At 38.8% G+C, this 13,445-nt stretch overlaps 1 protein-coding gene across 1 annotated transcript in view; it reads left to right on the top strand.

The window, feature by feature from the left end:
- The first annotated feature begins 478 nt into the window (after positions 1-478).
- The window catches only part of agpat5 (1-acylglycerol-3-phosphate O-acyltransferase 5 (lysophosphatidic acid acyltransferase, epsilon)), a 37,725-nt gene continuing 24,758 nt past the window's right edge, over positions 479-13,445 (top strand). Inside the window, exons 1-5 of the mRNA XM_057848762.1 lie at positions 479-1,238; positions 9,178-9,247; positions 9,334-9,449; positions 9,517-9,606; positions 10,081-10,171. Coding sequence (XP_057704745.1) covers positions 1,020-1,238; positions 9,178-9,247; positions 9,334-9,449; positions 9,517-9,606; positions 10,081-10,171 — 586 coding nt within the window. The 5' untranslated portion in view covers positions 479-1,019. The remainder of the gene's footprint in view (positions 1,239-9,177; positions 9,248-9,333; positions 9,450-9,516; positions 9,607-10,080; positions 10,172-13,445) is intronic.

Raw genomic sequence — 13,445 nt, forward strand, 5'->3', positions numbered from 1 at the left:
GTGGTCTTAAAGCAGCCTACTGGAGCGTTCATTTTTTTGTTGAGTTTGGCTGTGCTTGTGGACAAAAGCACTAGTTTTTTAACCTGAAGGACGGCTCCAGTGTAGGCTGAACTAATACACGTAAAAGTATAAGTCAATACAGTTTTATTTTGCATTGATCATGAAGAACGTCCCGTCCCCAGCAAAAAGTACATGCAGGTTATGCCATATTGTCCCTACCAATGTTGAGACCAAACCTATGCCCTTGATTGTAGCTATAAATGGTCAAGAAATGAGGAAAATGTAGTACTGTTGTGTTTCCATAACAATTTGAAATCCCCTTAATAGGCTTAACGTTAAAAATAAAGTGATAAATCACTACGCGAGAGCAGCCGATTGAATGCGTTATGTTAATTTACAGTATGTTACTTTAAGAAGAGTCACGCCCATAAATTAATCTGACCAATCATATTCGCCCATGTTAGGTGGTGGGTTTTTTACCTAGGTAGGTCCGTGTGACATTTGGTGCCAGAAGCTAGGTCCTGACAGCTAACTTTAGGAGGGAAGAACCACTTTGTATTTAGCATTCCTCCCTTGTAACTGCTGAACTAACATTTGGTCTAGCTTTCCTATCCGTCTACGCTACAACACTACTTAATGCAGCCTTTTGTTTCAAAACTTTTTCTCACGAGACAGTTTGTAGAGAAAGCTAACGTTTAGGACTTACTTGTACAACAAACCCACTCGTTTCCGGAAATGACAGGTTAGTTTTATACAGTAAAACATATATTTAGATCATTTACATTGCTTTCTATGCCAGCATGGATGTGTAGTTGGAGTCCCCTCGGCGAATACGTCATGTACACAAGGTTAAAGCTAGCTTTAGCCTACTACTCACTTGATTTACTTTTCTATTTATGCTGATTGATGCGGGTAGGTGTGCTTGAGTGCATACGCCAGAGGCGGGAGAGGGAAAAGAGTGGAGTGAAACAGTCAGGGATCTTTTTTTCTGGGTTTTAAGTAAGTTGTGAGCTGGCAACATGCTGCTCTCCCTCGTTGTTCACACTTATTCGCTCCGGTACTGGTTTCCTGCCACGGTCATGCTGGGGACGGCCCCGGCTTACCTGCTCTCGTGGGGGGTCTGGCGCTTCCTTTCCACTCTTTTACCGGCCAGACTGTACCACACGTTAGACGACAGGCTGTACTGCATCTACCAGAGTATGGTGCTCTTCTTCTTCGAGAACTACACAGGAGTAGAGGTGAGTATGAGTTTTGGATGGGCCTCCAGTACAGTTGAAAGTTGCACGCTCCGAAAATTATTAAGATTATCTTTAACCAGACCCAGATAGGCCTAAGCCAGTCAAGAAAGTTTGCATTCCTCAGCTGTTTGTGGCCACACCTTTGGATAAAACTGTCTTTAACCAGACCCAGATAGGCCTAAGCCAGTGAAGAAAGTTTGCATTCCTCAGCTGTTTGTGGCCACACCTTTCGATAAAACAATTCTGGAGTGCAACAACTACACTTACTTCCATGGTAAAAAACTTTCACCATTATGAATTGAGGTATAGAATAATGCATTTTATTTCAATGCGCCTCTCTGAACACCCAAGGACATTTTTCAGGAAATGCAGATTAAAACCGACAAAGCACAAAGAAAATCATAAAACCAAATAAATTGAAATAATAATAATAGGCCTGCACAATATATCGTCTGAATATCACCTTTGCGATGTGTGCATGCACAATAGTCTCATTGCAGGATGTGCAATTATTAAACTTTTGCTTTACTTCATAAAAGCAAGTTTGCCAAGACATGGCTTCCTGTATCCCTTTTATATACAGAAATCTTTATCCTTCACAGATAAACCCCCTTAGCCTGGATTAAACAGTATTATATGAATACTGTATAATCATATATCACAGTTTTGCACTTTCAGTTCTTAAATACAATTAAAGTAAATTGAAGCACCTTAAATCTTTAATACAACAACAACGAAAGGAGGGAAGAACAACATTTTTATAATGAAGAATATGATAAATTGTTAAAGTACAGTATATAAAATAAAGAAAACAATTAAGCATATAAGGATGAATGAGGAAAAACTAGGGGGAAACTCAGGAAAAACAATCTAATAAAATATTGAACGCAACACTTTGTTAATACAGTATAATTTCAATACAACATTTAGATAAAACATGGTGAGTCAACCAGTCTTCCCAAACAGCTATCCAAGTAGGGCTGTCACTCACGATTTTTTTAATAATCGATTAATCGGACGATTAATGAAAAGATTAGTCAGATAAATGTCACTTTTTTTCAATTACCTTCAGAATCTAACTTGAAGTTGTTTTAGGCATGTTGTAAGTAAGAATGAAGACAAAATGGATGACTACTTCCTTCAAAAATATTTAACTTCCTGACTTAAATGTATTCATTTTGTATATTCCACGATTTGAGAGCTCAATAAATTGAAGAAAAGTACGCCTTATGTTTGGAGTATTTGTTTTTGGGTTCACTGGCTGTCTAGCCGATAGCGGCACTTTCACACAAAGCAACAAACAGGAGGGGGTGAGCGCTGCCGCGCCAATCCACTTCTGGCTGCATTTTGACACGTGAAAAATAGCGAATACCGTACTACGATCTGACAGAAAATTTTCGTGGTTTTGAAACCGCGACGTTTTCACACCACGGTAAACCTTGAAACTGGTAACCGGCACATGCCTAATACTTAGTGGAGCTGATTTCAACAAATTCCATTTTAGTTATTTGTTAGTTTCAGGGCTCCAGAGTGACTAAGCATAGCATGCCAATTAAAAAACGATGCCATGTAAACTGCCCCTCAGATCCTATCTCTTCTGAATTGGAGAGTATGACTTGTTGCCTGCCATTCACGTTAGACATCTTCACATATTGGCTGAATTGTTGGTACCTGTCTTTTAATGAAATTAAAACTCCAGATTGTTGCTGAAATGATTAAAAACCGACCAGAGGGATAATAAAATCGAATGAACAAGGGACTGTTATCACCTTGAAAAGCCTGCTACTACAAATGGTAATCAACAGTGCCCAGAAAGAAATTAACGTGGTATATCAGTGCACCGTTCCTCATTGTTTGTGCCAAGCGCTTAATGAGAGCCGACCATGGACAGACGATAACACTGTAGAAAGCAAATCATAAAAGAAAGCAAGACTTCAAATTGGCTGAATTCATATTGACAGGCGCAAAACTGTCCTTGAAACAGATGGCGGAAAAAAGCAAATATTTTTATCAAGGCATATTAAAGATGTGCACAAAAAGAAGCATTCCAAGTCAGGAACGCTGTCCCTACTGTGAAACATGGAAGACTGCCCGGTTGTGTTTTGCTGCATCTAGCACAGATATGGGTCTTTAACTGGGATAATGTTCCACAACACACAAAAATGGCTAAGAGCAAAATATTGGACTTCTCTGAAATGGCAATTTATGAGCCATAATATGAGTTTCCCTTAAACATTTGTAGGAGGAGCTGACACATGGCACCTGGGGAAGGTGTCATTTAGTATGAGGCAGATGTAGCAGTATGCTTACAAAGAGTGGACCAAAGCACCCATTGATAGGTGCGGTGGTGTCACTAACAGTGACAGAAATTTTGACAAAGAATATGATGTTAATTATCGTCCAGTCCCATTTCTTTAGTTTGTTATTAAAGGATTCAGTTAAACCAAAATTCCAAAGCCTTACAGGTAGTCCCCTTTGTTTACGACAAACTCAACTTACGTGATTTCGACATTACGATGCTGGAGTCTCATCCGCCATTGTCTCTAGTGTTTTTGTTGTTGTTGTTTTTTTTTGTTTTTTTTTTAAAGCTTATTTTTAACTTTATTTAACTTGATGTCTTCACTCCTCACTAAAAGTGACTTTGTTCATGTTCATTGTGGTTTTTGAAGCTTTTTCCTTCCTTCATGTTTGACAATTTGTAAAGCTGTAGCACACAAGCATAGATCTCGAGCCCGAACCCGACCCGACCTGAATTTCGGGATGGGTCGGGCCCAAAATGTCAACTATTTACGTTCAGGTCGGGCCGACTTCTCTCTCGCTTTTTTTTTTTTAAATAAATATATATTCATATATTTATACTAAAACTATGTATGGATGTTAAACTAAGGAATACTTGTCATAAAATAAATCATTTGGATAAAACTGAGAAGGCGCTGTGCATGCTAGCGCACGTGAAAGCCGTGGCCCCGCCCTCTTTTTAATCTTCCCCTCCCATGCTGGTGCCCTACGCGAGTCTGCATCTCTCTGTATTTCTTTTTCGATATGAAGCAGCAAGCAGTGAAAAACTAAAGAGGGGGAAATTTAAAAGAAAAACATGCACCGCGGTAGGAGTAGAGTATGGAAAGGCTTCAAATTGATTGTTGATGATGCTATACAGAAACCTGTGTTGGCTTCACTGAATGTGAATGTTGCTCTCATAAGAGAATATATTTAACAAACTTTTCCAGCGTTATTTCGTTGTGTAAATGCATTTATAATGGTCATAAAAATATGTAGACTATTTAAACATTGGGAAATGTTTTTTTCTGCCAACTCCAAAGCGATTAAAATAAATGTCAAATCCACTAGCTGCCTGATGGATCAGACACACAAATATAAAAGATATAAATGTTTATTGAATATTCATCTTATAGTCTTGTTTAACTGGGAGAATTCGTGACAAAAGACAGGCTTTAATTTGTTATTATTATGCACAGGCATTGTCACAAATGTGATCACACAAAACGCTACCACGCATCACATCCCCGCATTTCTTCCTTCTCCCGAGTCCTCACAAATAAAACATAAAATTATGGATTTTTTTCGGTCTCGGGCCTACAAATAAAACTTTTTTTTTTTTTTTTCTGGGCTCACACCTACAATAAAACATAATGTTTCAGGTTTTTTCAGGCTCGGGCCTGTAAATCAAGTTAATTGATCGGGCCAGGTCAGGCTTAAATACCCACGGGCAGGGTCGGGTCTGGCTGGATTTTTTAGGCCCGATCTAACTTCTAGCACACATATGTACACTTACAATGGGGCAAATAAGTATTTAGTCAACCACCAATTGTGCAAGTTCTCCTACTTGAAAAGATTAGAGAGGCCTGTAATTGTCAACATGGGTAAACCTCAACCATGAGGGACAGAATGTGGAAAAAAACTGAAAATCACATTGTTTGATTTTTAAAGAATTTATTTCCAAATTAGAGTGGAAAATAAGTATTTGGTCACCTACAAAAAAAGCAAGATTTCTGGCTGTCAAAGAGGTTTAACTTCTTCTAACGAGGTCTAACGAGGCTCCACTCATTACCTGTATTAATGGCACCTGTTTCAACTCTATCGGTATAAAAGACACCTGTCCACAACCACAGTCAGTCACACTCCAAACTCCACTATGGCCAAGAACAAAGAGCTGTCAAAGGACACCAGAGACAAAATTGTAGACCTTCACCAGGCTGGGAAGACTGAATCTGCAATAGGTAAAACGCTTGGTGTAAAGAAATCAACTATGGGAGCAATTATTAGAAAATGGAAGACATACAAGACCACTGATAATCTCCCTCGATCTGGGGCTCCATGCAAGATCTCACCCCGTGGCGTCAAAATGATAACAAGAACGGTGAGCAAAAATCCCAGAACCACACGGGGGGACCTAGTTAATGACCTACAGAGAGCTGGGACCAGTCACATAGGCTACTATCAGTAACACAATGCCCCGCCTGGGACTCAAATCCTGCACTGCCAGATGTGTCCCCCTGCTGAAGAAAGTACACGTCCAGGCCCGTCTGCGGTTCGCTAGAGAGCATTTGGATGATCCAGAAAAGGACTGGGAGAATGTATTATGGCAAGATGAAACCAAAATAGAACTTTATGGTGTTTGGAGGAGAAAGAATACTGAATTGCATCTGAAGAACACCATACCCACTGTGAAGCATGGGGGTGAAACATCATGCTTTGGGGCTGTTTTTCTGCAAAGGGACCAGGACGACTGATCTGTGTAAAGGAAAGAATGAATGGGGCCATGTATCGAGAGATTTTGAGTGAAAATCTCCTTCCATCAGCAATTGGTATTGAGCAAATACTTATTTTCCACCATGATTTGTCAATACATTCTTTAAAAAATGAAAAAAATGTGATTTTCTGGGGGGGTTTCACATTCTGTCTCATGGTTGAGGTTTACCCATGTTGACAATTACAGGCCTCTCTAATATTTTCAAGTGGGAGAACTTGCACAATTAGTGGTTGACTAAATACTTATTTGCCCTACTGTATGTTCAAAATGACACACATTTCAACAATGAAATTGACATTTGAACAATGTCCATCTCGTCTGATCAAAATGTAAATTTAGTAGACTAAATTAGCCTAATTTGCCTAGCAAAAGTCCGCTAGCTTAAATGCTATGAATGCTAACGTATTTACAATTTTTATAGCAAATCTCTCACATAGAACTCCAGAAACTGCAGGTCAAAACCTAATTATAAATGCATACACATACATAAATTAGCTGAAAAAACTTAGAGCCTTATGTCGCCAAACGAGAGGACTGCTGTCCTATATCCATGTCAAACGACGCTCCTACTCAGTCATAGAAGCCAGGGTGACAGTCTAGCCACACCCAGCACTGCCACCAAAGGGCAGTGTTAATTCCGATTTTGGCGGAAATTTGGGTTACGTCGCCAGCGTGGGAACGGAACTCATTCGTAACCCGGGGACTACCTGTACATGATTTTCATGGATTAGTTTTCAGTATTTTTTTCAGTTTTATTCAGTTTCAAGTTACTTCTGTTACTTAAATCATACTAATGTTAAATATAGCATGTTTAAGAATCCTAACATGCATGTTTTTGGACTGTGGGAAGCTTAAATGGTGAGGAGCAGAAGACAACCAACACAAGCATTGGGAGCACATGCAAATTCTGGAAACACAAGAGGGTTCGGAGACTCAAAACTGTCAGGCACAAATGCCAACCACTTTTCACCTTGCTGCCCACATAAGCATTTTAACTACATTGATGAATGACTAATGAGGAGGCTGTTGGAGACGTTGATGATGCATCCCACATTATTTTTAAAATGCCACAAGTTAAAAAAAAAAAAAAATGATAATAATAAAGGCAGTCGATGACTGATACACATGCACAACACTCCTTTTGAGCAGGTGACACAATAAACAAGCTTTCCCCAGTTAGAAAAGTTTTTAATATAAGTACTTCCTCACACGATATTCATTCAAAACAGCCTAAACAGATGGATGCATATACATACTACTCATAGATTATGAAAATCAGTCCTGGTAAATACCAGCAGTCATCACCATCTGAGAGTTCTGTAAACCTGAAACAACCTACCAGTGAAAACACAAAGGTAGCAGCGTTTATTATTCTGTCATTCAATTTGGTATTGCTGAATGCTAGTCCAACAATCACTAAAACAGTCCTTTCAAAGCTGGTTGAATTGAGGTGGCTAGTGAAAACTTTACACCTCATTAACCACCACTTTTTAGGAAAGTAAACAAAAGTTGTCAAACTATTTAGTCAGGAAGTTATTTTCAACTCTTAAATGTAGGGATGTCCCGACCCGATCGTGCGATTTTTTTGAGAGGATCGGAATCGGTTGAAAAGGATCGGGTTTTTGATTTTAAAAGAAATATATTTGTTTTTCTGCTTTATGCTTGTAAAGCGCCACAGCCTCACCCTCCCTCTTGCTAAGCAGTGGGGCCAAACTGTCCAGCTTTCGTTTGGTACTTAAAGTTAACGATGATTGACTGTAGGAGTGAGAACCTCTTGGTACCTCGCGATACGATTCGATTTGCGATACAAAGCTCACAATAACGATGATGTGACGATACAACAACTATCGATACTTTGGTCATGAAATCATTCTAGGATATTCTACAAACAACTAATAAACAGAAAAACAAGCTTCTGCTGTGAATTTGAATGAGTTTATCATTAGTAGACGTCTAATCAATTTGAACGTCTATGGCCGGTGGTGGCAGCCAATACCAGGCAATGAGGTAATTTTGGGCCATTTAAGGTCATTTACCTGTTGATTTTCAGTTACTTCCTTCTGATTTTGGGGTATTTTATGGGTCTCTTCCTGTTTATTTTGAGTTACAGAATAGGAAATGACCTGGGAATCACCCAAATTAATAGGCAGTGACTCAAACTCGACAGAAAATCACCTGTAAATGCCCTAAAATGAACAGCAAGTGACCTGTAAATGCCCTGAAAATCGGACAGAATGACTGTGAGTACACTGGTTTCAAATGAACGAACGTTCCCAGTCTAAATGGATTGGGCGTCGAGCACCGTCAGTGCAGCCTTAGAGTTAACCAAGACACTATTATGGTGGAAAATTTTGGTAGCAACTTGTTGGTTCATATTTATTTATTAATTTATTTATTTATTTTTAGACATTGACACCTTTTCAAAACGATATCTCGAACCTTGGCAGGAGCATATCAATAACCTTTTGGGATACAAAATATCACAATCTATCACCATTTTGATATTTTGTCACACCCCTAATTGACAGATTTGTAGCTTTGATCTTGCCAGAGAAGCTGGGTAGCTCTATGATTAAAGGCACAAATCTGTCAATCATCATCAAATTTGCATAAGTGTGCTGTGGCAACTCATTGCGTGAGAGCCTGTTCTCTGCATTGTGAGCGTTAAAGCATGGATGGACTCTCAATGAAGCATTTATTAAAAACAATCATTTTTCAAAATGCTTATCTTTATTAATTGCGTCATTGAGTGAGTCCACACAAATCCAACCACGGTTTGACACTCATGCTGCTGAGAACAGCATCTCACAGTGAGTTGTCACAGCACACTTAAGCAAGTTTAACCATGATTGACACATGTGCTCCTGTGATCATAGCGCTACTGAGCTTCTCTGGCAAGATCAAAGCAACACACCTGTCAATCATCGCGAACTTATAGTAGCAAACAAGCTAGCCAGTTTGGCTGCGCTGCTTAGCAGGAGGGAGTGTGAGAGTCTGTGGTGCTGTATGAGCATGAAGAACATTTTTTTTTTTTTTTTTTAATTAAAAACCCGATCTTCTGAAAAATGGTGAGATCAGCCCGATTTTCCGATCACGTGATCGGATCGGTACATCCGTAGTTATTTTTCCACAAAAAATACTAATCTGCTCTTTCTACTTTCTCTCTAGGTCATCATATATGGAGATATACCAAAAAACAAAGAGAATGTGATCTATCTATCCAATCATCAATGTACAGGTAGACCATATTTCCATACATGTGGCTTAAATATAATGTGATGGAGTCCACAGTTTAAAATACGTCTCTTTGGATTTCTTTGGTAGTGGACTGGATCATTGCTGACATGTTGGCCATTAGACAAGGTGCCCTTGGTCATGTTAGATATGTTCTCAAAGATGGACTCAAGTGGCTTCCACTTTACGGATGGTATTTCTCTCAGGTAATACCCCATGAGAGCTGTAATTTCATGTGTATTCAGAGTTGTCATTATGCTCTTTTCATTTCAGCATGGAGGGATCTATGTGAAACGAAAACCCAAGTTTAACGAAGATGGTATAAAGAAGAAGCTTCTCTCTCAGAGTCAGTCTGGAGCACCAGTAAGTTGATTACATATAATGGCTCAAATAGGATGTCCAGCTAATTTGTCAACACAGTGTATAGTTTCATGCTGTTCCAGTGTGTGGCATCTTGTCCCTATGATTTTCACACTGGGATTGAAGGACTAGTTCAGCCTACCAAAGCAATTTAGGAAAATATTGCGGGTTGTATTACAAGCGAATGTATAGAAAGTCTTCTGAATCCAGATCAATACCTGCCTATTAAGATCCCTAGGTTTAGTGTTCTTTCACAGCATGTTGTGATTGCTTTTTTTCCAGAGAACCAATGTGCTTGTGCGTGTGTGTGTCTGCACATCAATGGTGTATTGTACAAAAATCGCCCTGGAGACTATAATGGACATTAAGTGCTCTTGCAATAGAAATGGATCAGTTTTATGTTACTCTCCTTCACTTTCTCTTTGCCCTAAAGGTCAAACGTTAAAGAATTTAATTTAACATGTTCCGTTCCCACAGATGTACCTCGTCATCTTTCCGGAAGGAACGCGCTATAATCCCGAGATGAAGAATGTTATCGCCGACAGTCAGGCCTATGCCACTAAGGAAGGTACTGACTTTACAGCAAGCTGCCACGCCGCACAGCCGCATGATGATGACACACACAATCTGTAGCAAGCTGACTGAAAGCTCTGATCGTGCAAACTGCTTGTGTAAATTTTTTGTATATATGTACATGATCTTGTTACATACTGAAGTCATTACAGGGGAATCTTAAAAAAAAAGAATGTTTCTCTGTTCATAATAACTTTTTTTTTGTTTGCCAGAACTGGTACCTTTCTAGAATATTAAAAAAAAAAAAAAAAAAAAAACACATAAAAGAACGACAGCACACACCTTGCTCATTAAAAAAAATCTAAATGGGCGTGTATTTATGGAGCCATTTAAAATCAGTCTTGTGCAGCATGTTAATTGGGTGCTGCTTAATGATATTCAATTCAGTCCGCCCTCCCTGCAAAGACAAAAACTTGAAGGAACATTTTAAAATTTTATAGATGTACTTTTCGTAACTTCACAGTTCATACTTTCCTGGATTTTCTGACATAAACACTAATCTTGTTAAAAGAGGCGCCAGGGTCATGCCCACTCGCTCTGCAGCTATGAAGTGTATCTTTGAGCCCCAGCTTTCAATGTTGCGTTCCGTCATTAATCCAACTCAGTCACAGGAGCTGACATGAGCACATGACATTATTATTAGTGAGGTATTAGTGAGCAGATGAGGGTTTCACTTCCACACTGAATTCACTGCACAGTGAAAGCCAAAAGCTCAGCCAAAGCATTTTCTGACTTTTTGTGTTCTCAAGTCGTTTAGTTGAATAGAATGGTACTTTGTCGACTGCAGAACACCTATACAACCTGTCAAAAATGCTGCCATCAAGAATAATGTATAATATATTATGAGTTATGGAAACATACCCTGAAGCAAAATGGGTGGAAAAAAATCATTACTGAAAGCTTTCTTTCTCAGCCTTCAACACTCTAATTATTAACTGAAATTTAAAGAATGCAGTTATTATTCACAAAAAAAACTTTGACAACCAGAAAAGGAGAACCTGTAAGTACTCTGTGCAGAATGAGCCATGCAAATTAACCTTAATGGGGGCACTCATTGGCTGCCACCAACGTGAGTAGACAAACTAGTTTTGCTTTAAAATGAACTGTTTTACATGGACCACACAGTCACTTCAACATATTACTTATAACTAGGAGTCAGAACCTCAGGGCACCTCAGTATACGATAAGATTCGCGACTCAAGGCTCACTATAACGATTATCTCACGATATCACGATGCAGCGATCATCGAAATATTGTACGATACAACTGTTGAAACGAAAAACGATATTTCAAAATAGAAAAAAAAATACAGTTTAAGTCATTTATTAAACAGTGCCACCATTTCGATGCAACACTGCTATAAAATATAATTCTACTAATTTTGTACCTTCACATATAGAGGGAACAGACCACAACCACTAAAATCTCTTGGAGAGATCAAGATGAATGGCACCTTTAATTTCTTTAAAATGTTAAATCTTTTAAAAATTTTAACAGTGCTTTAAGTGTCACTCAGCAGTTGAGCTTGGAGTGGGGCAATGATAGAATTGGTCGGTCTTTTTTCTTTCGTATATGACCTTTAATGCCACAAGCATTTGGTTTGAGCACTCCCATCATCTGCTTCAGACTTTGAGATGTCACATTCTTCCTCACCTTAAAAATGACAAAATAAAACAAAAAATATTAGCTACTTAATAGCTTTTGATTTGAAATCCTTATTTTTTGTGCTGGAAGTATTGAGTGAATTAAAAAAATATGAATTAAATGTAAAGAAGTTAAAAATGCAATAATTACTAAATTTTAGTATGTAGGCTACATCAATTAACATAGACATAAATAACCTTATATATCTTGGAAGCTATTCAAACCATTTTTATTGTTTATTGTTTCAAAATGGCAGTAATAGTTTGTGTGGTAAACTAGATGGAAAGTGGTTTTCAAATGATATTAAATAAATCAGTAAATTAATGTAGGCTTGTTTGATATTCATTTTCATTCAGTTTAGGGTCCTAGTTCATTTTATATCATTCAAAACCAAATGTCATCAAAATAATACATGTAAATTAAAAAATCAATTACATTGCAAATCTTACCTCAGGTCATAAAAGCAAAGCAGTGATGGCAGTGAAGAAATCTGGTGACCACTTCGTCACCAGCTGCAAGTGGCAGCACATAATTATTGTTTTTCCTGTGGACCTTATTTTTGTTAGACAATTTTTGCATACAGCAAATTTCATGTTGACTGAGGTTGGGCATCATTTGAAATTGAACAATCTCTCACGGCACACAAGTGTGCCGTGGCACACCGGTTGAAAAACACTGAAAAGTATTACTGTCCATCACTAACATGTATTGCACTGTTTACAACATAAAATTGTGAAGACCAGAGTAACAGTCTATCACGCACTGTTGCTCTGAGACAAAATGGATTGGATGTCTATCGCCGTCAATGGCACTGAAACATGATCATTCCGTCTTGGGTCAAATGCATTTCACCTACCGCTGTTAACGAGAGTGAATTAGTTAGTGGGGAGAACAAGTATTTGATACACTGCCGATTTTGCTGGTTTTCCCACTTGCAAAGCATGTAGAGGTCTGTAATTTGTTTCATAAGTTCTCTTCAACTGTGAGGGACGGAATCTAATACAAAAAAACAGAAAATCATGTTGTATGATTTTTTTTAAAATTTGCATTTAATTGCATGAAATAAGTATTTGATACATCACAAAAATCGAACTTAATATTTGGTAGAGAAACCTTTGTTTGCTATTACAGATACCAAACGTTTCCTGTAGTCCTTGACAAGGTTTGCACACACTGCAGCAGGGATTTTGGCCCACTCCTCCATGCAGATCTTCTCCAGAGCCTTCAGGTTTCGGGGCTGCTGCCGGGCAACATGGACTTTCAGCTCCCTCCATAAATTTTCTATCGGGTTAAGATCTGGTGACTGGCTAGGCCACTCCAGGACCTTAAGATGCTTCTTACGGAGCCACTCTTTAGTTGCCTTGGCTGTGTGCTTTGGGTCGTTGTCATGCTGGAAGACCCAGCCACGACCCATCTTCAGGGCTCTCACTGAAGGAAGGAGGTTGTCAGCCAAGATCTGGCGATACATAGCCCCAACCATCCCCCCCTCAATACGGTGCAGTCGTGCTGTACCCTTGGCAGAGAAGCAGCCCCAAAAAATGATGTTTCCTCCTCCATGTTTCACGGTTGGGATGGTGTTCTTGGAGTTGTACTCATCCTTCTTTTTCCTTCAAACACGACGAGC

Source organism: Corythoichthys intestinalis, chromosome 10 (assembly GCF_030265065.1).
Source record: "Corythoichthys intestinalis isolate RoL2023-P3 chromosome 10, ASM3026506v1, whole genome shotgun sequence".
NCBI classification, from domain to species: domain Eukaryota; kingdom Metazoa; phylum Chordata; class Actinopteri; order Syngnathiformes; family Syngnathidae; genus Corythoichthys; species Corythoichthys intestinalis.